At 34.7% G+C, this 27,325-nt stretch overlaps 1 protein-coding gene across 1 annotated transcript in view; it reads left to right on the forward strand.

Moving 5' to 3' along the window:
• The window catches only part of LOC107040302, a gene marked incomplete at its 3' end in the record, with an annotated part of 29,038 nt that extends 4,618 nt beyond the window's left edge, over positions 1-24,420 (forward strand). The window contains exon 2 of the mRNA XM_015260330.1: positions 24,221-24,420. Coding sequence (XP_015115816.1) covers positions 24,221-24,420 — 200 coding nt within the window. The remainder of the gene's footprint in view (positions 1-24,220) is intronic.
• Between the last annotated feature and the right edge of the window lie 2,905 nt (positions 24,421-27,325).

Genomic DNA, 27,325 nt, shown 5'->3' on the forward strand with positions numbered 1-27,325 from the left:
AGGGGGGGGGGGGTTCCTGTGCCCCACAGAGCGAGAGAAATAAAATCGAGAGAAATAGAATCGTGAAATTTTCGACTGGTTGATAAATGGAGTGGGAAAATTTTGTGAATGAAAAATTGTGGAACTGGGGTGTTTCATACATTTTCAAAGCATTGAAAAAAAATACTGAAATATGGAGAAAACCTGAGGTCAGGAGTTCTCAGTCGAAAGGGACTGAAATCAAAAGTCAAATCAAGCAAAATCGGAAAGATGGCTTAAAAAATTTGTCCGTTTTATAGAAATGGGAGGAAGCGAGTTGAGGGTCATTTGAAGAAGATATATAGTTTCAAAAAAATTTTGAAAATTCGAGGTGGGGACGCCGCCATCTTTAAAGCTTCTAGCGGCAGAGGGAGGGGGTATCCACGCAAGATGGCGGCATCCACATCTGCCAATCACCTCGTATTTTTGATCGTTTCTTAAAATTATTCATCCTCTTCAGATCACGTCAACTCCTTTCATCCTTTTCTGGAGAAAGCAGAAATTTTTCAAGCTATCCTTCAGATTTTTTCATCCCCTTTTGATTGAGAATTCACGGCGCATTTTTTTCCATTCCCGAAGCGTCTTAGAGCCGTCCTTATTAAATTTATGGACAGCCATGAAGATTTTCGATTTCAGACGCTGATTGTGAGTCAATTTCCAAGGAATATAGGAACTGGAATTAATAAGCCTTGGCAATAAAAATACTGAAATGCGGGGAAAACTTTGCGCCATGAATTCTCAGCCACAAGAGGGCCGAGAAATCTAAAAGATGGCTTAAAAAATTTGTTTATTTTCTAGAAACCGGAGGAAGCGAGTTGAGGGTCATCTGAGGAAGATAAACAATTTTTAAAAATGTTTGAAAATCCGAGGTGGGGATGCCGCCGTCTTGAATGCTTTTTGCGCTAGAGGGCGGGGGTATCTGCGCAACATGGCGGCGCCCACACCTGTCAACCACCTCGTATTTTTGAACATTTCTTTAAATTATTTATCCTCTTCAGATCACCTTCAACTCGCTTCATCCAGTTCCTAGAGGGAGAACAACTTTTTCAAGCTATCTTCCAGATTTTCTCATCCTCGTGTCAGCACAAAGAACAATCACTCGTATTCAGCCAATGAAAAACAATCTCATCTTCATGAACAATTCATTCTCAAAAATCAGCAATTTAAATTGTATCGCATAAACACTCTCGTACAGCAAATAGATCCATATTTCCTTGACTTTTACTCGAGCTAAAAGCAGTATGTGTCGTAAAGGACAGAGCAAAGAGAATGGATTTTCCATTCATTCCCTCTATAGATATATCGAATAGCGCATAAAACGCGTTGGAGGATGACAAACAAGGGCTTGGCAGACAGTTTTGCTTTTGCTCATTTTTTCCACATTATTCAATAGACAGAACACGTGTGTAGTGTCTTCCCCGTGCATCTGTGACCTTTGAAAAAAAATGATGAAACTCAAAATTGAGAGGAAAGCCTCCGAAATACATCCTCCACCGTAAATTCTGGGTCAAGAACGCGGAAACTATTGACGCTCGACCTTGAACAGTTGCTTTTTACGGAATTTCATTGATCAAACAATGACCCCTTTTGCCCCAGTGATCTTTAAAATACCGCATAAATTGATTTATTGCCGATTTTTAATTACAAAATTTACGAGGAATGCAAGAAATGAAATTTTACGAATTAAAATAATAATTTCAAGATTGTTTAAATATTTTGTCATTTATTTTTTATAGTCTGCATTTAAATGATGGACTGAGGTATATGAAATTTTGAAAATGATTTTACGGAAAAGCAAATTATTTGAACTTGAAATTCTCTTGAATTTTGAAAAGATTTATTACGAAAAAATTGAGACTAGATTTTTCTCTGGATAAAAAATCCAGCATTTCATTTTTATGCGTGATATTATTTTCAAGTTCATCGATAAGACCGACTCGTTTTGCCCCGGTAGTCTATAAAATACGGCAGATATTGATTTATTGCAGTTTTTAATTACAAAATTTACGAAAAATGCAAAACATTAAATTTTACGAATTAAAATAATGATTTAAAGCCTGTTTAAACATTTTGTCATTTGTTTTTTATCCTCTGCATTTAAATGATTGCTTGAGGTATAACAAATTTTGAAAACTATTTTGAGGAAAAACAAACTATTTGAAGTTAACATTCTCTGGAATTTTGAAAAGATTTATTATGAAATAAATTGAGAATTTCGATTTTTCTCTGGATTTTTATGCGTGATATTGTTTTCAAGTTTACAGATAAACCCGTTTAGCCCTGGTGGTCTCTAAAATACGGTAGAAATTGATTTATTGCAGATTTTTAATTAAAAATTTACGAAAAATGTAAAAAAATCAAATTTTATAAATTAAAATAATTAAAAAAATTTTTAAACACTTTGTCATTTATTTTTTACCCTCTGCATTTGAATGATGGACTGAGGTATAGCAAATTTTGAAAAGGATTTTGGAAAAGAAAACCATTTTTTTAACTTTAAATTCTTTGCAATTTCAAAATATCTATTTGGAAGAAATTGAGAATTTAGATTTTTATACGGATTTTTTGTGCGTGATGTTGTTTTCAAGTTCGGGTCAGAGTGTTTATTGTTTTTACCTGATGTTTACATGTAAATGGAGGAGGTTAAACGAGCAAAACCACGTAGAGAACTATCCCGTTACACGCGGTTAGCCCAGATACCAGAATTACAACCGTGAATTTTTAATCGTTTCACTCATTCCTGCAACTATGGGGGTTTTATTTAGTGCAAATACTGGTTGGAGGGGAAGCCGTTGGTTATTGCGTGTTTGACTTCCGTGAGATATATTTTCAGTTTCGGATTGAATTGCATCAGGAATTCTAGAGATTTGAATAGGAAAGAGAATGTGAATTTAATATAAAATGTGGATTTATCATTTTGCATTGATTTCATTTTTTTTATAATTTATTTTTATAATTTGTCAATTTTTCATAGATTTTTTGGTTGAGTTTTTAATCAAGTTCCTTTTTTGATTTGCGTTTGCGTTTGCAAAACGTTGAAACATTTATTTAAAAACATTTCTTCCAAAGGTTCCAATAATTTTCATCATTTAAGATGAAAATTGTTGGAATCTCTTCAAGGACTACGTTGAAAAAATCGTGGGATGAAACGATGTGAATACCTCTTTATCTGGATAACAAGTTGATGGAGTAATATTCCCCACGGACAAACAAAATTCCACAATTTATCCGTTGATTCCTCGGCTTCAGTAATAAATTCGTCCCTAATTCTTTCGCCCCCTGATAGTTGAGACGCGCGTTCGAATTGACCGCAACTGCCACCAATCATGGGTAACACACATATCCGCGTACGTATACAGACCGTGAACATTGATTTATGCCTCTATCAACATTTTTGCCAATTTAAAAAGCCAGTGGATTGAATTTCCAAACATGATTTAGGCTGCATTCCACGTCATTGAGAGGCCGATGGAGGGTAAAGAAAGTGCTGAAATACGGGGAAAACTTGGCTATGAATGTTCAGGCGAAAGTAAATGGAAAAATCTGAAAGGTGGCTAAAAAAAATTGTTCATTTTATAGAAATCGGAGGAAGCGAGTTGAGGGTCATCTGAAGAAGATAAATAATTTTAAAAAATAATTGAAAGTGCGAGGTGAATGCGCCGCCATCTCTGAAGCCTCTTGCGGCAGTGGGAGGGGGTATCCATACAAGATGGCGGGGCCCACACCTCTCAACCACCTCGCATTTTTCAACGTTTCCTAAAATTATTTATCTTCTTCAAATCACCTCCAACTTCTTTCACCCAGTTTCTGGAGAAAGAACAAATTTTTCAAGCTATCCTTCAGATTTTTTCATCCCCTTTTGGTTAAGAATTCACGGCGGATTTTTTTTGAGCCTTTCTTATTAGATTTACGGACAACCAGGAAAATTTTCGATTTCAAACACTGATTATGAGTCAATTTCCAAGGAATATGGGAATTAAAATTAAGGAGCCTTGGCAATAAAAATACTGAAATGCGGGGAAAACTTTGCGCCATGAATTCTCAGCCACAAGAGGACGGAGACATCTGAAAGATGGCTTAAAAAATTTGTTCACTTTATAGGAATCGGAGGAAACGAGTTGAGGGTCATCTGAGGAAGATAAATAATTTTAAAAAATATTTGAAAATACGAGGTGAGGTCGCCGCCATCTTAAAAGCCTTTTGCGGCAGAGGTCGAGGATATCCACGCAAGATGGCGGCGCTCACACCTGTCAACCACCTCGTATTTTTCAACGTTTCCTAAGATTTTTTATCTTCTTTAGATCACCTCCAACTCCTTTCACCCAGTTTCTGGAGAAAAAACAAAATTTTCAAGTTATCGTTCAGATTTTTTTCTCTTCTTTTCTCTGAAAATTTAAGGCACAAATTTTCCCTCGCATTTCAGTAGCTTCTCTTTTACTCCCGACGCCTGCTAACATCATTAATTAACTCTAAGTGATGTAAATAAAACTAATGAGTTCAATTAAAAACTTTTTTGCTTCAATCAAAAAATAAAATTCTCTCGAAAGAGTCTCTATTCATAAATAGACTCCCTCATTAGTATCGTTTTCGGGGTCCTTTTGGTTATGTTCCCATGCCAGTATAATATCTTCTGTACTTAAATGTCCGCACGCGAATTACAGATGCAAAGATAGGTGTTGGCAGTAATATGGGACACGGGCACTCACTCTCGAGCTCTCGACCCCTTAAGCCGGATTTCTATAGATTCCATAAGCTCCTTTTTTTTCTTCAACCAGCACTGCTACCTATGTAGCCCCGAATACGGCATGTATCGAGGTGAAAAAGAATTTCATGGGGATCCGTATCCCCGAGATTTCTGGTTATTCCGGTATACCAGTTTCCAGAGGGAAAAGCGGTTGTGAAAATTATGGAATTTGTGAAATCTCGGGATCAAACTCCTCAACTCGCCTTTTTCCATCTCAATATTTTCTCAATTTTTATTAAAACAAGTGGGAAATTGCTCTTGTATTGCATATAATATAGTTATTTTTGCTAATAAATTAGCAATATACTTCCGAATGGTTATTTTGTGTATCAGTTCCCTCTATCGTGTGTAATTGACTGTTTATTTCATTTTATTAAATTGAATGAGACTTCTTCTTAACTAATTTTGTCAGATTTTCAACTTAGTTGAATGTTATCATCATCATTTTTTTTATTATCCCTTTCTTCTATACAAACAATTGTCTTTTTTACGGTTCTATCTCTCCCCTCAGCCCTTCAATAAAATGGTAATAGAAAAATTTTATTTATACATACTTGAATGAACTTGAAATATCACATTTGAAAAAACCATCAGAAAGCTCACTTTCAAGGAAATCATGAGAAATTCGAAATTTTCAACAATCATAAAAATTAAATCAACCTATATAGCTGTCCTAATCATCTTTTAACTTGGACTTAGTGGCATTAAAACAAACATTTTAAGCTATGATTGAATTCATTTGAAGCATGATATTCAAAAATATCCCTGAAATTCTGATTTTCAAAAAATACAAAATTTTTGAAAATTTTCAAATAAATTAAAATAACGATTATTTAGTATACTATCCACTTCATCTTCAATCTAGGTCAAAAGAACATCCAAACAATTTTTTAAAGCCATCACTCAATCAATTCAGAACATTTTTTTTAGTTATCGTGGGACAACCGATTTTTGTAAAAAATCGAAAATTAAAAAAACTAGTGGATGAATTAAATTTTAATGAATGGCGATTGGTAGGGCTCGACAATATCTACATTTGAAAATTTGCATTGTCGGACTTTTTGGATCATCCTGAGTCGATATAACAAAAAAACCAAAACTTACAGTTGAACGATTACAAAGCTTCCATTCGGGAGCAAAAATTAATGACTTTTTCATAAATACAAAATCAAAAAAAAAATGTTATGAAATTTGTTTATGTTTTCTAAAGAGCAATTTTAATTCTTTAATTATTCCTCTGAAATGTTTGCCCGTATTTTCGTGATCTCTCATAAGAGAACTAATTTTCACTGCGTCGCATCGTCTACAGATTCTCTTGAGAATAGAGAGAACAATTCGGATACTGGGGTTGTTCTCAAAAAGGGACAGTTGGAGAATCGGGTATCATCTTTCTATTCCCCTTCATTCATCGTCTCAACCGAGAACTATTCGGGGTGACGATGAATCGGGTTTCTTCTCCTCAAGGTCCATACGAATATTGGGGACAAGTTGACGGGGGAAAAAAAATCTGGAATCGAATTAACCGTGAAGTGTCAAAACACCTTTATTTTTATTTCAGTCGCGAGCCGACCCCTTGTGGTTGACAAAGTAATACAAAAAATTCCAAGATAAACAATTACAATTGATTCATTCCCCCTAGAATGAAGAAAAAATTCAGGGAAAAAAAATCTCAAGCATTGATTTTTATAAAGAATCATTAAAATCATGCAAAAAAATTGTCAGTTCTTTAATAGTAAAAATCTCGAGATTGGCAGAGTCAATTCAAAAATCCCAGAGGTTATTTCAAAGATATTTTTTCCATCTCCAAAATGAGATGTGACTCGCTCAAATCGCATCCTTTGTTCAGGAGATATCGAAGATTGAATAACATGAATTCACAAGTATAAAGCGTTATCTTAACAAAATTATACAAAAAACAAATTAATTCTTCACTAGTAAAAATCTCGAGACTGGCAGAGTGAATTTGAAAAACCCAGAGCTCATTTCGAAGATATTTTTTCCATCTCCAAAATGTGATGTGATTCGCTCAAATCGCATCATTAGTTCTCGAGATATCGAAGTTTAAACACCATGATTTCACCTGCAAAATGTTATCTCACGACTTCAAGTTGAAAAAGAAAACTGTTCAACTTCTCTCGTGACGACAGATCCAAATAAATCGTCGAATTAACCGAAATAGTAATTACCAGACACTCTAACGAGCCACCACGAGGCATAACCCACGCGAGTGGATGCAATTACTTGAGGACGCTAACGCGAGATGAAAAAAAAATACCGCCCCACACATGCACAATGCCGCGTGCATTTGCCTCCAGTTGTGCGATATGATGAACGATAAAGTGGCATATTGCGGTACAATGCGTCAACATCCAGCGGGACATTGCTGGGAGCCAGACAGTGATGACAAGTGATTTATCTCGTGTTCAGAAATAACTGAAAATAAATTGCGATTTAAATACAGTAAATTACGGTGATTCCACTATTTTTCATTGACGATTTCATTCATTCAGGACTAATCATGGTCATTCATCGATTGAATAAAAAAATACTCCATTTTTGGTTCCGAATGGGTGCTTTGTAGTCGCTCAAATTTGAGGATGTTTAGCCAGTGTCGGTAAATTGTCGGTGAAAGTGTTTTTTTTAATGGTCAAGGAAAATTCTGTAATTCTTTCGGCCGACAGCAGAACATATAAACTAACTTTTCTAACGTTAAAAAAAACATTGCCAATTTATTAGCAACAATTACTATACTCATTTATTTAAAAAATAAAATTGTCCACCTGTTTTATTCGATAATTCATGTAACATCGTGTCCAAATAAAAAAAAATTAAAAGAAGGAATTAGTTTTTTTATCTAAATAAAAAAAATGAATTCCTTTTCAATTTTTTTTTCATTTGAACACGATTTTACATGAATTCCACAGTTTTACGATTTCGTTCATAAAAAAACAAATAAATAAAAGGAATTCAATCTTTTTTTTATGATCGAAATGATAAAATTGTGGAATTCCATTTTTAAAACTGCTTTATACGCCGTTTTAACCCCAAACCGACGGAATAATGTGGTCTTAGCGGTTAAAACTCAAGTGACAATTATCATCTTTGTGGCATAGAGTGAAGAGAAATTGTTGAAAAAAATGCTTCACGAGAAAATGTTAGTTTCTAATTTCTACGGAAATAACAGTGATCACTGAGTGAAAAATCATGAAATTCTTATGACTACGAAAAATGGAAGGTGGAAGATTATTGAAAACATTCGTCATAACACCGATAATATCCAATATTTCAGGAATAACTGGGAGGGGGGGAATTGAGTCCATCAATACCACGAGAAAGTTTTCACATTTATTCAGAAAAATCTCCGGCGATTATTCTAATTGATAATAGGCCAACGGAGAAATAATTCCTCACGATGAATTTTTTCCAATCATCCGAGAGAAGAGCGAGGGGAGAACGGGAGAAATGAAAAAAAATGAAAAAAAAAGGACAGAGTTAAAACAGCCGCTGGGTTAACAGACACTGGGTCACAGTGAACGGTGCAACGCCCTAATCCCCTCTTCCTCTCTCTCGGTATAACCCGAAGGCCTGGGCGGCATCTTTTATTTGGACCATCTTTGTACACATGTAGCTAGCCCATTTTCCCTTATGAATTCTGCATTTCTCATTACAAACGTCCATTCGAATCAAAAAATGAAAACAAAAAAAATACTTTTTTTCCTCGACAAACACGTGAATAAAAAATTCTTGTTCACAATTGTTTTTAAAAAAACAATAGGAAATATAATTTATTATTAGCATTGTTGTGATTCACTTTTTAAATTAAATTTCAATATTTTTTGCTTCCAAATGGACGCAAAGTGGAAGCGAACGGAAGAATTGTAATCGTTCAAATTTAAGTTTTGGTTTTTTTGTGTTATATCGACCCATTATGATTCAAAAAGTCCGAAAATGCATTTTTTAGACGGCATTTTTTGTCCGTAAGTTTGTCTGTATGTATGTGTGTATGTAATAACCTTTTTCTTCAATTCTCGCTAATGAATAGATGGAATTGAATCTTTTTTTTCTCAAATGTAGGTATTGCTAAGCTCCATCGACCGCCTTCAATTAAAATTTGATTCATTGATTAATTTTTTTCATTTTCAAATTTTTTGAAAATTCAGTTGCAACACGATAACTAAAAAAATGTTCTAAATTCATTGAATGCTGGCTTAAAAAAGTTATTGGGATGTTCTTTTGGCCGAGTTGGAAGATGAAAGCGATAGCAATCATCGTTATTTTAATTTCTGTGAAATTTTGGCAAAATTTGGTATTTTTCGAAAATCAGAATTCCGCAGATATCTCTGGATATTGCGCTTCAAGTAAATTCAATCATAGCTTAATATGTTTGTTTCAATGATGAAGTTAAAAGATGGGTACAATAATTGTCTCGGTTAATTTAAATTTTGAGATAATTTTTGGAAATTTCGAATTTTTCATGAATTCCCCTGAAAGTTAGACTTATGATGGTTCCTTTAAATGGGATGTTTCGAATGCATTCAATTATCTATAAATGAAATATTCCTAATAATATTTCATCGAAATTTTAGGATAGTTGAGCTGAAACAACAATTTTCATTTTTGTGGAAAATTCACTTTCACTAATTATTCGAATGAACGAAAAAGGTTCAAATTGATTCAATTATCATTAAAAAGAATTATTTCGATCTCACTTTGAATGAATAAACTCGTGATACAAATATACATTTTACAATTTTATGAACAATTAAGCGTGACATGAGAGACCGTATGCAAACCTGTTAAGAGCAACTGAAATATCAGTTGGAAGAAACTCAGATTTTAGTTATGTGGGGCTCGTAACCCATTTTCTCTTCAAAAAACCCAGACAGAAATTACAAAAGGGAATAGGTGTCGAATGGGAAAGAAATTAATTCAATTCAAGAAAATGAAATAGGCAATGAATAATATACAATGGAAAAAAAATAAACGAAATGACCATTCGGAAGTATATTGCTAATTTATTAGCAAAAATAACTATGCTATACGCAATACAGGAGCAATTTCCCACTTGTTTTTCCTTTGAATAATGATAATAATAATAATTGTTATTGCTGTTAGTATTATTTTGAAATGAATGAAAAATCGGGAAATATATTTATTAATTTATCACATTATTCCTCTGGATGTACCCCGAAATTTACAGCGAGACCGAGTGTTTCATTTCTTTTCGGTATATCTGGGTTAACCAGAGGCATTCCGCTATGTCCCGAGATAAGTGGAACGTCACGGATGTGTGGGTCGTTCGCTACTAGCAACAGTCGCCCATCGAGAGAGAAAGAAAGAGAGAGACGTCACGGTCATTTGATAGTTGAATTCTCGCGGATTAAATTGCAAAATAATTATGACGCTTGATTGGAGAAAGGCGAGGAGTGAGGATGAGAAATTAATTTTTCTCTTGTTTTGATTTATTATTGAGGGGATCAATACAGCTGTTGTTATTGCCGAGCGTGATTGACCTAGATGAGGATGAGGCACCGGGTGTGAGAGAGCACGTGGGTATAGGGGGGGGGTGTTAGAGCGGTGACAGATTTACTTGAGGGGAATTAACAAACTTGATAGAAGGAAATTTAATATCTTTCGTGATAATTAAATTTTTGTCGTGATCATGAGAGACATCCCTAGAAGAATCTGACCTGTTGGGAGGGAAAAATATAATTTATTGTACGACAATCATTTGATCTGAGAGAACTCCATAAGTTTATACCGTAGGAAGAATACATTGACGAGGAAAGAATATTTTTGTTCCAAAAAAAAATTCAGTAGCGAAGTGGTAAAACGGTTTAAGTTGACTTATCTCCCAGTTGAGTTTTCGAAGAATATTTCCGAATCTAAGAGAAATAGCGAAATTTTCGTAATTACATTTCTTGTAGCTCTCAATTGGCTCTATAAAAAAGGTTATAACAAAAATTTTGCTATCTCCCTTATATTCCGAGATATTCATTGATGAAAACTGGCCAATAGTCAAAATTGACTTGTACCGTTTTACAAGGAATAAAGGAATATTTTCGGTCGAAAAATCGTATGTTCCACGTAAGAATATTCGATGAAGTGGAGCTGATTTGCTTAAGGGAAATTGAGCAACTTGGTAGAAAGAAATTTAATATATATCTTGCATGAAAATTAAATTTTTGTCGTGATCATGAGAAATATCCCTAGAAGAATTCGAACTGTTGGCAGAGAAAGATATCATCTATTGTACGACAATCATTTGATCTGAGAGAACCCCATAGGTTTATACCGTAGAAAGAATACATTGAAGAGGAAAGAATATTTATATTTTTTTTCCTAAAAAAATTGTCCTCTCGAAATTATTTAGTTTTGCCAATAACACAGTTGTCGGCAAGAAAATTGTAATTTTCTCTTGAAATTATCATTTGTTCCATGGAAATTATAAGTGTTCATTGGACGAAGATATGCACTACTCAATAACACTCAATAAAACCGAAGCTTCATATAATTCTCTGTAGAAGGAATGTATTTATCCGAAAGACATATAAACGTCACACGCGAACAATTACTACTACAAAAATTATCATGCTCTAGTGGAAACTTTCTTTTTTGTCCACGAGTAAATTGATTCAACACGACAAAAGATCTCTTCAGGGGAACATATAATTTTACCGCTTTGCTGCTGAATTAAAAATAAAATTATATTGATAATTCATCTCCTTCTGATATTAATTACGCACATTTCCCTGAGTCATGGAGTTAATGAAGCATTATGGAATTTATGCAAAAATATTCCCCTTTTTTATTCTGCAGAAATTATTGTAGACCATTTATTATTGATGTACTTTACATTTCACCTTGATGTCGTTGAGTACTTGTTAATTACATCCTTCGAGGGCAATTATCCTGAAAAATTAATGAACAAAAAGTAGTGGTTAGAAACTACTCGGCACAGATGAATGAAATTCCACGTTCATGTTGAGAAACATGAGGATTAATCTACTTGTCAGATAATTTACAAAAAAAAATTGAACGTATTTTCCTAGAAACGGGATTATCATAAATTAGCAACAACGAGAGATAAAAAATACCGTGAAAACAAACTTTACGCAGCAAACTTTAAAAAGAAAAATGAATAAAATTTTATCGGCTTATTAAAAATAAAATCAAGCATTGATAATTCGTAAAAGCCCGAAACGAAAGAGATATTTATCAATGACCCATTCGCAAATCCTGATGAAATTTACAACTCTATTTCCAGAAAAAACCTACTGAAGAAACTCGCAATTCATAATTAACCATCACGTGTCAACCGCCAAAATGGCCTGTAAGAATTTGATTTCTTTTCCAGAACCAGAATTCCTATCACACTAGTGAAAATAATTGATGGTGCTCAGTAGTTTGAGTAAGCAACTGGTCCCTCAGTTTCATTATATACAAAAAGACCAACTTACCCATGTACCAGTTCTACCCAGCATGCTGTTCTTTCACACTTGTGAAATAACACGTAGTCATCAGAATCGATGGGAAACCTCATCCCCAAAAGGGAATCCTTCTGATACTCGTTGGAAGATGACAAATAATTTAATCAGAGTCATCTGTTCACCTCAAGCCCTTCAAAACAAATCGAATCCTTACCTCGTGTTCGAGTTAACCCCATCCATTGTACCTTTCACCTTTCTCGTGTACCTGAGGCCCATCTTGAACATGAAAAAAAACTGCAACACGAATCCATCAATTTTCTTTCCCATAAGATAAAGTCACCCCTTGAATAAATTTCAACCAAAAATAACTTCGATTTTACTCGCCTCAGAAAAAACCTTTTATCTCAGCATCTTCAAGCCAAGATGCTTTTTATATCAAGTATGAAAAAGAATTTGGAAAAAATTCCGCAAATCATTTTATTCGGACCCTAATAGCGGGTAAAGACCCCTCAGCTGTTGCATAATAATCCCCGGAGAGTGGTTGGAGAAAAATTTTGAGTCGAGGTAGAATGTTATCTTGATCTACCAGTGGCTTCGCCGGAGCGGCGACAGAGGATATCAACCGATGATGATTATGATTGAGATGTCTCCTGGTGAGAATAACAGCAGGGGACCAGTTGCTAGACCCGTCATCCCCCTTTTCGTTTTTCAGAACCAGAAATTTTAGGAAATGTGGAGTGATCAATTTCGGGGAGTTTTGACTTCGTCATTAACTTGAGTCGTTCGTTGAATGGGAGTGAGGGAGACCGCTTGGACTTCTAAGCCTTCAGCAATGAAGACTCGTCACTCCGCCGATTAGAAATGAATATTATTCATTGCAATCATTGTTTTATGGTTTCCATCAGTGAAATAGCAACGTTTAGTGAATTTTAATGATAATGTTCATCTTTTCGAGGAGAAACTCCTAAAAAATAAAATCCTCGCTGATCCAAACTGATGATGGAAATCAACAAGATTGCCGAAAACAATTGTTTTCCGTCGGAATGTCCCTTATTGCAACTTCCAATGAGAGTATTGATCGAGTGCAAAACATGCTGGACCCTCGATAATCGATAATTAATATAACTGACAAGGAATCATCTCATCATTTCTTTCTTCAAATCTCTAAAAATCGAAATCAACGAAGTCTACGTTGGCCAATAAAGATTCTCCATTACGACCAATTCCATACGGTTCCAACCACCAAAACACACACTTATTATGAGTGCAAACTAGATCGATTACCTCAACGAGGAGAAACTTCTAGAAAATCTGATCTTCGCTGGTCCAAATTGATGATAAAAATGAACAAGATCACCAGAAAAAATTATTTTCCGTCGAAATGTCCCTTACTATAACTTCCACTGAGAGTATTGATCGAGTACAGAACATGCTGGACGTTCCATCGATAATCAATACAACTGAGAAGGTATCACCCCGTAATTTCTTCCTTCAAATTTTCGAAAATCGAAATAATTGAAGTCTACGTTGGCCAATGAAGATTCTCCATTACGACCAATTCCATACGGTTCCAACTACCAAAACACAGACTTATTATGAGTGCAAACTAGATCAATCACCTCACCGAGGAGAAACTCCTAGAAAATCTAATCTTGACAAGTTCAAATGGATGACGGAAATCAATCAGATAAATATAATAATTCCAATATGTTTCAAATGAATAAATAGTTTGATTGGATCATGAGAAATCAGCGGATATCAGTTACATAAAGAATTGAATTTACAACTTCAAAATTTTCATGGGTACCGAGAGAAATTATTAGGAAGGAGAGTGGCTTTATCGAAAATCGTTATTCGAGCGGTTAACAAGTCGTGTTGGCGTGCCGATCGGCTCCGATGCACGGTATAAACGACAGTTAACTTTCTACCTATGGTTTATCAAGACTAGCAGCAACCGACAAACGCAATTCCCTATTCAATAATCGACGAAATTCAGCAACAATCTTGCACTTGTGAAAGCGCAGGTATTGAATTTTTTTCGCTATAAAAAAATCTATTCGCAAATTTTAACTTCGAATTTAAACATGATTTGGCATGAATTATCAAATAGAAAAAATACGGAAAAATAATGAATTATGCCTGGAACCATAACCAATCGTTTTCGAACGAGAAAAGCATGAACCGTGCGACATTTAATAATTCTCCTACCGTTGAAATTCTGAAAAAAGCTTTATAAACTCATTTCCACACACCGTAATTCCCTGATAACTGCAAGGGGGTTAAAATTCGCAGGTGGTAGTAGGCCACAGCCTACATCGAGACCGTATGTTGAGCTCCCAAGCGAAGGGAACCGGAACCATAAATTTCAAGCAGTGTGAGTGGCCAAGTCCCAGCTGAACCTAGAAAAAAAAGGGTAGAACGAAAGAAAAATACATACGCACATTGTATACACATTCGAATACAACCCCACAGCAAAGAGAAAGAGGGAAAAAAACCTAGCAATATCTTCACACTCTTGGGTTTCTTTCCGCTTGCCAAGACACCAAGTGGCGCTTGTCGCTTCAAACTTCTTTGTTTCCTCTGGGCAAAGCAACGACATATGCCTTACAGGGCTATTTATGCTCAAACACCTCCCAACAAAGACGAGTGTACGAGTATTCAAGAGTTTCGAGGTTGAAGAAAAAATTAAAATACATAAAAACACATGGATTTAAAACCTGTTGGCAGGTTTCTGTTGAACAGTAAAAAGACCTGCTAACTATGGTATTTTGCATGTACGTGGAATACCTTTAGCCCTAAGAGACAAAGTAAAAATGACAGAGATAAAAATACAGTAGGAAGAATTCAGTCCATGAAACATTCACATCCAGTTTTGTAAACCAGGTTTCTACCGCAAGCCTCCACCTTTATTCTATTATCCGGTGGGGAAAAGAGAGAAATGAGTGAAAAAAAAAATAGTTCAAAGAGAGGTATCCGCCCCTCTCGGCCGCAGAAATCCAGGTCCAGTGGCTAAATAAACATAGGGACTTTGGGGGCTTGATGGAAATCAAATTGCACGGGTTTTTATGGAAAAGAATGTAATAATACTGAGGATTGTGGAGCCCAATGACAGTGAAGGGGGACAGGAAAAAGTGGAAAGTGTAAACAGGATTGAACCGCTTTGTTACGAAGGTTCTGATCCTGATCAATGGGACCTTCTAATAATTCTGGTCATGGGAATTTCGCGATATTATCATCAATTTGGACTAGCAAAGATCAGATTTTCTAGGAGTTTCTCCGCGTGAAGGTGATCGACTTAGCTCGCACTCATAAAAAATTTGTATTTTGGTGGTTGGAACATATGGAATAGGTTGCAATGGAGAATCTTCATTGGTCAACGTAGACTTCGTTGATACGTGCTGATTCCTTTGCAATATTCCCACTGGAAGTTACAGAAAGGGACATTTTGACGGAGAACAATAGTTTTTGGCAATCTTGTTGATTTTTATCATCAATTTGGGCTAGCGAGGATCCTTTTTTTCATGAGTTTCTCCTCGAAAAGATGAACAATTTCATTGAAATTCACAGAAAGTTCATATTTCAGTGGTCGAAATCATAAGAGAACGATTGCGGTAGGTAATCTTCATTCCTAACCGTAGGAGTAGCGAGTCTTTGTCGCTGAAGGATTAGAAAATTTTGCATTCCCTCCCTCACTCAATGGACGATTTAATTCGATTGAACTTGCATAATGTTCATATTTTAGTGGTCAAAATCAAAGGAAATTGACCGGAATGAAGGAAACACTGATAGAATCCTCATTTAAATGAAATTCAGGAGTAGTTACTAGGAACGACTCTTCCGAACAGTAACAGAAAGGGAAGCATAACCTCGGTTCCAACCGTCATTCTTAATATCAACATCCCGGAGTGTCACTGACTATTTAACCAACACACGGCATGGAAATTCACCAGTTGGGAAAATGACCGTGTCGTAATAACATTGTCATGCGTCCTCGCGCCTCTTTTGCACAGCTGTAATTTGTCGAGTCAAACCGATTAGAATGAATGGCAATGGGCATGGCACGTCAATTAGAAACAGCGGGGCTACCAGTTGCCGCCATTACCCACTTGGATCAACGGATTTGTGTTCCTAAATTCCCCTCCGTCAATTATTTTTCTTCACCAACGGCTATTGTTCGTCGAGAACTTTCACCGATGATCATTATCTCTCATTGACATCCACGTAATCGCTGTTTAGAAATTTATTCGGTTGCATACGAATTGTCAAGCCAAATCTGACTCCCGGAAATTGAAATTATTCATCGTAAAAACATACTTTTTACTTTTACTATTCTGTAAAGCTTGACCATTTCAACGGTCTCGTCCCAGCTGCTCCATCAAAGGAGCGCATTCTCTATTTTACTTCCGAGTTAATGGAGCTTCGATGACCGTCTGCTCATCGGAAAAATTACGTTTTTCCCCATTATGGTCAGTCCCACAGTCGCAAATGTAGACTTTCTAGGGTTCTGATGATCCCCTCGGTAAACATGATATTTCTCTGTCATGAAGAATTGATTTTACCTATTGGGCGGCGCCCGATGAGTCTTTCGTTCGTAAAAGAACATCGTCGATCATTCCGATCCGCCCCGGAGGTTTGTAAAGGTTTTGACGAATGGCCCTGTAGAACATGTGCGCAGGCAGTTGAGCATTTATCGGTCGTATGTCCGAATAAATTCTTCAAACTGGGTTTTTCCAGGAATACGGAAGGTTATGGTCACCGTACAGCCTTCGCAATTACCTGATATCGAAAATTCCTAGGGGTTTCTAATGATTTTTTTTTCTAACTCACATGGTATTTTTTGTTGTGTCATCCTGAATAATCGATTGTAGTTGGGTTTATCCAATTTTTTCATTCTTGTTTGGCGAGAGAAAAATGAAGTTCCGATTTACGGATGAGGAGGTATTGAAAAGAATCATTTCGGGCTATTGAGCTTCTGATGTAATGCGAGATGGTATTTTTAGTGCTAAGAGCCTTTTATATTTTTCATAGGCTTTTATATTCACTGAGGAGTGAAAAGAGTGTCATTGCCAAGAAAAAAATCGGAAAAGGCGTGGAGTGAGGTAAAGATGAACCTATTGAATCCTCAATATCTCGTGACAAAATCGTGCGATTGACAGGAATCAGGTTTCACTTTAAACTCTGAAAAAAAACCTTCAAAATGAAAAAAAAAATGTTGATTTTCTCTCTGCCAATCTCGAGTTATTGACGGTTAAAATCGACTTGTCAATTGGAAAGTAAAAAAATTGACAGTTACGACCTTTTAGACCTACAGTAATGATGTCCACAGGAGATAATCCTCATCTAATCTTGATGCCAACTCTTTCATGCATTTAAATTAGAAAGGGCTGTCACAACGTTCAGTTTCTAAAAATATTCTTTTTTCCTCATCACAAGGCTTTTATTGAAAATTAACCAGATCACTCTGATTAGAAATTTTACTCCCTCTGATTTGTGATTGACACCTTGAATTGAGTGTTTGATTAATCGAGATATCATTATCAAACTTGAAGTGTTTCACTGTCAATATTGAATATTACGTGTTGTACTTTCGACTAAAAAATTTGCTTCCATTTAACAAGTCTAATTAATGCAAAAAAATAGCTTCTAGGAAATTTACACAAGTGCAGCGGACCGTATTGCGTATACCCTTTGGTAACAAAAAATAGTTGCACTACTTTGTGCAAGTTACGTTGTAGATAGCTAACGGTGAAGTTGTTCAATTAGCAGAGAGGAGGCACCGTTTCGTCTTCTTCTTTATGTAGTTGCGCATACGAAAATAATTACAAGCTTAATAAAAGTAAAAAAGTTATAGGTGGAATTAGACTGAATGTATGTGGCGTGAACTCGTAACCGACATTACGAGTCACGAGGTTTGTTTAATGTTACTTGCTAATATTGTATTTAATTGAGGATAAGGAAGTGATGGTATTTAATCGTTGGTGCATCACGACGATGGGGAACTCGTAACCGGGATGAGTATATTAATTTTGCATTAATTGAGAGAAAATTGTGGTGAGAGGAAACAAAAATTTGATGGATGTGAAAAATAACTGATTGATTGATTTTTGTCAGCGATTTGGACTAGCGAAGATCAGGTTTTCTAGGTGTTTGTCGTCGAAAACTCGATCGATTTTGTTCCCATTCTTATGATGATTATATTTTTGAGGCCGAAGTCGAAGGAAATGAATCGCAATGGAGAATCTTCATTGATTATTGTAGGAGTTGCAAATTTGGATTTTAGAAGATTTAAGAAATATCATGGCGTGATGATTCTGTTACAGTCGTTTCAGTAATTGATGTGAAGTCCAACATATTTTGTACTGGATCCGTAGTCCTATTTAAAGTTATAGTAAACGACATTTTCATGGTAAACTATTTTTTTTGCAATGCTGCTGATTTTTATCATCAATTTGAACTAGCGAAAATCAGGTTTGTTAGGTACTTGCCGTTGATAACTTGATCGATTTTGCCCCCATTCTTATAACGATTATATTTTTGTGGTCGAAATCGATGGAAGTGAATCACAATAGAGAATCTTCATTGATTATCGTAGGAGTTGCAAATTTGGATTTCAGAAAATTTCATAAACATCATTGCGGGATGATTCTTTCACAGTCGTTTTACTAATTGATATGACGTCCAGCATGATTTGTACTGGATCAGTAGTCCTATTTAAAGTCAGTAAACCACATTTTCACGGAAAACAATTTTTTTTGGAAATCTTATTGATTATTATCCTCAATTTGCACTAGCGAAGATTTTATTTTTCAGGAGCTGCTCCTCGAAAAGATGATCAATTTCGTTGAAGCTCACAAGAAGTCTATATTTCAGTGGTCGAAACAACAGGAAGATGACAGCAATACTTAACCTTCATCCTTCATCCGATCAGGTGCTAGCCTACATCGTTGAAGGATTATAAAACCTTCAAAAAATTCATTCATCAAGTCCCATTCAATAGACAATCAAATCCAAATGTTCTGCCTACAAATCTCAGATTACCTTCACATCGTGACACATATAGTCAAGATGACTGTCAATTTCCGTCAACTCATCTCAATATTCTCCCTGACATTCAACCATCCAAATGCCATTCACGATTATTCAGTATTTTTTCATTATCCCCTCTTGACTTTCATCGGGATGATTATTTCCGGCTAGCATTTTCATTCCAATTCACCGTTCTATTTCTGTCCTCCTACTATTCCAACACTTCCGGTTTCGTGACAACTGACACTGGTCCACCGCACCTCCCATTATTTTCCATCGCGTCGGCACGAATGCCGCATGGATTTTAACATCTATTCTCCACAAGTTTTTTTTTATTTTATGGTGTGGTCTTTTCTGTCACTTTCACATCGACTGGGGTCTATCGCATTTCACTTTAACTCGCACCGTCAACCCGACTGTTCCTTCCGGGGTTTCATTTCGCGTCGGTTGCAATCATAGAAGCCATTAATTTCCAATTACCATTGATGGAATCTAATCATTATTGCGTAATTTTTTATTTTCGGTATCTTTAGGTGTAATTATTGAGTAAAAATATAGTTTGAAATTTTCGATAACGGAAGGGCGTAAGTTTGCAGAGAGGAAAAAACAGAAAGCAGATATTTTATGTAAGATGATGGATTAATGTCGAAAGTTAATGGTTCAAAACATGTTTAAATAATATTATTTCATATAGTCGTTTTAAGGGTCTCAAGGGTCAACCGGGAGAGACAATTGGAGTGATCACAAGGGTCAATAGCTAGGGGGGTCGCATGTTTCCGCAGTCAAGCCATAAAACGTTTCAAGCCAATTTCGACAGTTGGTCAGTTTTCTATGAATATCTCGGAATCTAAAGCAGATAGCAAAATTTTTGATAAAGCCTTTTTTGTAGCGCGCAATTTGCTCTACAAAAAAGAGTATGTCAAGACTTGCGCTATCTCCCTTAGATTCTGAGATATTCCTCGAAAACTCCACAAAGAACTAAGCCGACTTGACTTTTACCTCTTCGCTACTGGTTTTACCTTTATGATCACTATTTTTTCGCTGAAAAATGACCAGGGTCATATAAGAAGTCCACGGAGAGCAGGAAACTCAAAATGCAACACGTGGAAGACCCCACAAAGGCAAATTACTGCCGATTCACCTAAAATTGACGAAAAGGAGAATAAAAAAAAGAATCCAAGACATGAATAAAATATGCAAGCCAAGAACTGGTCTCTGTCGGCTTCGTCACGGAGTTGACACGTACATAAATCCCCACCTGGATTTGACGAGTCCGAGTCAGATGACAAAAAATGACAGAAAGAACTGAAACGCAAAAAAAATATTAAACAGCCTCAAGACCGCCGGTGAAAAAGCGTGAAAAATTGAGGCCAATTCGTCGTAGGTATTTTCTCAAGGGCAGAATATCCGCATATTCTTAGATAAATAATTCATAGAGCCTTCTATGAGCCAGAGGACCAAGGACAGTATTTAAAGTGCTCGATGGAGGGCATGGGAGGGGGGGGGGACAATTTTGTGTCTTTGCACGAAAGGGTATGTTCTATGCGCTTGTCCTGGAAATGATGTGCCGCGATGTGACAGGGAGCAGGAGAGCGAAGAACAGGCGCAAGTGATAAATGGTGATGGGTAACCGTAGGCTTTCAGAACCGGAATTTTGACTTTTTTTCATAAGGGTGTACTGCATGTGATGATGAGAGCTTACTGGGAGAGTACATTCAAATTTATGGATCATTTTTCTGACTCTATCGTGACTGTCTAATTTTTTATTGACGGGGTTTGAAAGGGTGATGAGGAGGAAACCTCTGTATTGGTGGGAAAATTAGAAAGGGACTCTTCGCAAATTTAAGAAATGCTCATTCAAATTTTTTTTAATTGGAAAAAAAAATTATATTTTTTTTTCAATGCTTTAGGCTTTTCTGACTTGCTCTTCAACATTTGTAATTAGAAAATTAATTCGGGGAACAGATTTTTTCCCATTTTGACTTGTTAGAAAATAATTTTTTCAATATAAAGAAATGAAAAATTTCAATTTTCAAAGATAACGATATTTTTTACGATAATGTTTTTACAGCAACGGTTCATGTTTGAAATTTAACCAGAAATCTATTTTATTCCACAAAAAAAAATCTAAAAGTTCAAACAATGGTTCTTGTTTAGTTATGAGAAGCGAATATAAAAAAATGGTAAATTGAATTTTAAATTCTGAAGTACGGAAAAAGAAAACATCTGCATTGGTGGGAAAATTTGGAACTCTTCGCAAATTTAAGAATTGCTCATTAATTTTTTTTTTAATTGGAAAAACAATTTATATATTTTTTTGTAATGCTTCAGCCTTTTGTGACTTCCTCTTCAACATTTGTAATTAGAAAATTAATTATGAGAACAGATTTGTTTTCCACTTTGAATCGTTAAAAAATGATTTTTTCAAGATAAAAAAAATGAAAAATTGCAATATTTGCAGATTACAGTATTTTTTATGATAATGTTTTTCCAGCAACGGTTTAGGTTTGAAATTCAGTCAGAAACCTATTTTATTCCACAAAAAAAATCTAAAATTTCAAACAATTCTCATTGTTTATTTATAAGAAGTGAATATTAAAAAAATGGAAAATAAAATTTTTAATTCTCTTTAAACTCCAGTCAATGCATTATTAATGGCCTGAATTCACAGGAAGTTGATAGCTATTATCACCAACACGTCGTTGGAAATGACCGTTACTTCAGGACGGAACTAGACATCCCTAATTGATTTATCGCTCGAATACACCATCAGAACGAAAAAAAATTATTAGTAGAAGCGGAAACCGGTCGAAATGGCAATCGGTTTCGTTTTCCATCGGAAGTCATTTATATGTACTCTCTCCAAATGAATGTGCACTGACGATGGAAAAATTTTAACCCCTTTTTATCATAGAAAAACTCATTAATGAGATTAATCTTTAATTAAACATGATTTGACATGAATTATCGGATGCAAAAATTAATTTTCAAAATCATGAAATGGGAGGGATTCATAATCATATTAAAAAGAAAGTTTCACTTTATGATTTAATTCCCAATAAATCATAGATCCAAAAAAATTGACTGACCAATGCATAAAAAACTTACCTAGAACGGAATATCAATAACTGTAATTCAGCAATTGATGTTTTTTTGTGTTTTAGTTGAATTAATTATGTAATTATAAATTTAAAATAATTCAATGTTTTCACAGACGAAAAAATTGAATAGAAAAACTTCAATAATTTAATAGAAAATATTCAATAGAAAAAGTCAATAGAATTCGATTTTTCTCTGTAACTTATTATCTTCAGATATTTTCCATAGAATTTCCTCGGCTCAAATTTCCCAAGTTTTTTTTATTCTATTTTCCTTTTCTTCTCATCAAGAAAATAAAAAAAACAGAAGGAATTCTATAGAAAATATCTCAATAGAATGAGCTGTACAGAAAAATCGAATTGTCTAGCGAATTCGCCGGTTTTTCTATTAAATTTTTTCATCCGTGATTCTCATCGCGTAAATAATCTTTCGTTAATCTTCGAATAAATCCCCACACCCACATTAACAATATAGAAATTAATTCAAGGAGACTGTGAATTCCCATTCTCCGCAACTGAAATTAGCTAAATAAAATCTGCAGTGAAAATTAAAGTCATCATTAACAATGGAAACTCCCAATGTCTTACAAAATGCTGAAAATTATCATGCCAAGGTTCCCATCAATTTCCAAGACTCGAGGGAAGATATGAAACAATGAAAAACGGTACATGCTATTTTATATTGTTTCTCCCACACTGTCCTGAAATATTTACATTTTAATTTCTGCTTTCATCCTTCATTTTTCAATTTCAAATCGCTGATTTTAGCATTCAATGCAGTGACCTAGAGTCAAAGCTGCTGTTTGGGAAAAATTGTAGTTATGGAATGGATAAAAATCGCTATGTAATGGATTTTTTACTTGTGAATTCTATACAGAATTCTATTGGATTTCTATTGAAACTCGATTATTTTTTGGCTGATTTTATTGATGAATTGGAGAGCTTCATTGCCCGTTTTTTAATAGAAATTGTTCTTTTTTTTAACAGAAAAACTATATTATAGAAAAAATTCGTAGACTTTCATCTTTCTATACTTCTTTTTCTATTGAAACATTTTCTATAGGAATTCTTGGACATGAATTTCCTAATTTTTTCGACTCTAGTTTTCTATTCTTTTCATTAAAAAAATTTAACGAAAAAATTTAGCAAATTTCAAGCGACGAATTTCTACAGAAAATATCTCAATAACTTGTACCGAAAAATATAATTCCATTGATCTTGTCTATAGAATATTTTCCATAAAATTGGCAAAAAAACTAATAGAAAGTTCAATAGAAAACAATTCAAACAGAAAAGAATCGAAAAATCTCGGCTGAGGAATTTATGCAGAATAAATTGTATAGAATAATCCAATTCTATTCCGATAGAGTATTTTCCAGTAAACATTTCTATCGAAAAAAGCAACACGCAGATAACCATAAATAGAAAATCAACGGAACATTTTCAATTTTTCTATAAAAATTTTAGCACGTGACGACCACAACAAAACAAAACTTGCGTAATCAAAAATTCAATCGAAACCCACACACTATTTTTCAACATTGTAGACCACGAAACTTTACTTTCTACCGCAATGAATTGACTTCACGTCAAAAAATCCCCTCCCTCCTCCCAATAGAAAGTGATCCACTCAATTCGATAATCAATCTCAGTTTCATAAACTTCATCTCTCCATGCGCTGAAAGAATAGGTTTATCCCGACAAATCATTACGAAATAATTGCCGAAGTATGATACCGCGTCTCGAAGTAAACCAATCACAATTTCCACTCGTTGTCCCTCACGATAATGACAAAATTGATCGCCATCCAATTTGATTCAATTCACTGGATTATAATAAAAATGACACTGATACTGGTATGAATTGTAATTGACATAATTTGTTTGTCTCTCGATATTTTACAGGTGAACTGTATGTCGAGGATCTTGGTGAAAGGAGAATGGTATCGATCAGAATGGGTTGGCTATGGGTCGAGGGAACACCGAGTCTAGCACTGAGGGCACTGAACCTTCGTCAGGCGTCGCCAGGAATATGTCAGCCACATGCATTAGCACTCGGATTTACATTGAGCAATACCAATGGCGATCCACTTGCTACATTTTGGGTAATTATTTGATTAGGTGGATAACATTGTTTGTCTTTGGCTTGATGTGGAGTGAATTGTTCGATTAATGGATGCGGTAGTCGAGTGGTAGCTCAGTGATAACACAAATGGGGGACAGTATCAAAAGATCTTTTTTGTGGGTGATGAAATTTTCGATGACAGACGTCTTATGATGCTTTTTTCTAAAATGAGGTGTTGTGAAGATAATTTGATACTCAGGAAAGTGTGAGAAGACGAATTCGACGATTTTTGTTTTATCAATTGAGGATTTATCTCGGGAATAAGTAGCTCTAGTTGAAAACATCAGAGGACTTTTTTATAGCTGAGGAAATTGCCGATGACAAATGTCATATGATTTTTTTCAATAAAATGAGTTATTATCAAGATAATCTAACATTTATGAGAGTATGGAGGATCGAGTCACTTTTGGCTGAGGAGGTAAATTCCACGATTTTTGTTTATTGTAGACTTATTGCAGAAACGATAGATTTTTAATGCAAACGCTATAAGACGTTTTTTATAGCCCATGGAATTTCCAACAAAATTGTCTTGTGATGTTTTTATCTAGGACCACTCGTTATTGAGATAGTTTGGCATTTGATAAAATCTGAAAACAAAATTTTCACTACTGAAATGGGTTTATAAATTGAGGATTTATCTCGGTAATAACTGGTTCTAGGTGAAAACATCGGAGGACTTTTTTGTAGCTGAGGAAATTGCCGATGACAAATGTCTTATGATTTGTTTTTCTAAAATGAGTTGTTATCAAGATAATTTAACATTTATGAAAGTATGGAGGATCGAGTCACTTTTGGCTGAGGAGGCAAATTCGACGATTTTTGTTTATTGTGGATTTATCTCAGAAACGATAGATTTTTAATGCAAACACTATAAGACCTTTTTTATAGCTCATGAAATTTCCAACAAAATTGTCTCCTGATGTTTTCGTCTAGCATCACTCGTTATTGAGATAGTTTGGCATTTGATAAAATGTGAAAACAGAATTTTCGCTATGGCAATGGGTTTATAAATTGAGAATTTATCTTGGGAACGAGTGGTTCTAAATGAAAACATCACAGGACTTTTTTGTAGCTAAGGAAATTTCTGGTGAAAAATGTCATGTGATGTTTTCTTCTAGAATAACTTGCTATCAATATAATTTAACATTTAAGAAAGTATTAAGAATCGAGTCCCTTTTCACTGAGGCACATTCGACGATTTTTGTTTATTGTGGAATTATCTCAGAAACGACTAGTTTTTAGTGAAAACAACATATGAGCTTTTTTATAGCTCATTATATTTTCAACAAAATTGTCTTCTGATATTTTCATCTAGGACCACTCGTTATTGAGATAGTTTGACACTTGACAAAATGTGAAAACGGAATTTTCGCTACTGAAGTGGGTTTATCAATTGGGGATTTATCTCGGGAATAAGTGGTTCTAGGTGAAAATATTAAAGGACTTTTTTGTAGCTGAGGAAATTTCCAATAAAAAATGTCTCGTGATGTTTTCATCTAGTACAACTTCTTATCAAGATAATGATGAATTAGTGTACGTCTCCCCCGTTTCGACTGTCGTGCAGTCATTGCAAAACGACAAAGATTCCAGCATTTCGCAGTTGTGAAAGTTTTTCGTAGTTTTTTGTGGGCAACACTCATCCTCATATTCGATAACGCACCCTCATGGCTCTCAACGCAACAATTCCCCTATTTGTTTTTCCCCTTTCCATTCTAGTTTCTCAATTTCAATAGTAAATATGGTCTGAACTCGGCTAGCGATTTCACCCGGTGGAAGCAACAAAATCCAATCTGAATTGAAATAGTTCAGCTGTTCTCGAGATATTTTTGGTTGTATAAACGTTTATCTTGGGGAATATCTCCGGAAATCCTCAATCAATTCGTGCGAAGTGCAAATTCCCACAGAAAAGCCATTACGTGATACATGAGTTGAGGTCTGCTCGAGTGTTTACAATAATCGTCGGTCTATTTCCTTGTTTATTCACGCACGATAAAGGTTCATTGAAAAACCCAACGCATTTGATAGAAAATTCTATTGAATTTCTATTGATTTTTGGACGATTTTATTGGATATTTTCGCAGCTTTACTGCGAATTTTTTAAATAGAAAATATTTAATAGACACTATTTCATAGAAAATATTAATGATATTTCATATTTCTACAGAACTTTTTCTACTGAAAGTTTCATTTCATTTTCTATAGGAATTCTTCAACATGAATTTTCAACGTTTTTTTGCTCTGTTTTTCTCCTCTTCATTAAACAAAATTGAACGAAAAAAACTCAAAAAGTTTTGGACGAGGAATTTCTATAGAAAGTATCTCAATAGAATAAGTGAAATAAAAAAAATAACTATTCATCGTTTCCACTTAACATTTCGTATCTTTTATTATTAAAGTATAAAGGAATAGTATTTCATCTTTCTATAGAACTTTTTCTATTGAAAATTTCATACCATTTTCTGTGGGAATTTCTCGACATGAAATTTCAAAGATTTTTCACTTAATATTCCTTCTCGTTCCATTAAAAAATCAAACAAAAAAATGAAAAATTTGGAGCTAATGAATTTCTATAGGAAGTATCTGAATAGAATAAGTGGAATTAAAAAACATCAACTATTTATCAATTCCTCTCAACATTTTGAACATTTTATAATTAAAAGCATAAATAAATGATATTTCATATTCCATAGGAATTCCTCGATATTAATTTTCCAATTTTTTTCATTCTAATTTGTTTCTCTTTTCATTTAAAAAAAACAAACAATTGAAAATTTTGAGCCGAAGAATTTCTATAGAAAGTATCTCAATAGAATGAGTTGAATAAAAAATCAACTATTCATCGACTCCACTCAACATTACGTACATTTTATTATTAAATATATAAA

The sequence above is a fragment of the Diachasma alloeum genome, unplaced genomic scaffold, assembly GCF_001412515.2.
Source record: "Diachasma alloeum isolate Michigan unplaced genomic scaffold, Dall2.0 Dall_scaffold_00327, whole genome shotgun sequence".
Classification (NCBI taxonomy): Eukaryota; Metazoa; Arthropoda; class Insecta; order Hymenoptera; family Braconidae; genus Diachasma; species Diachasma alloeum.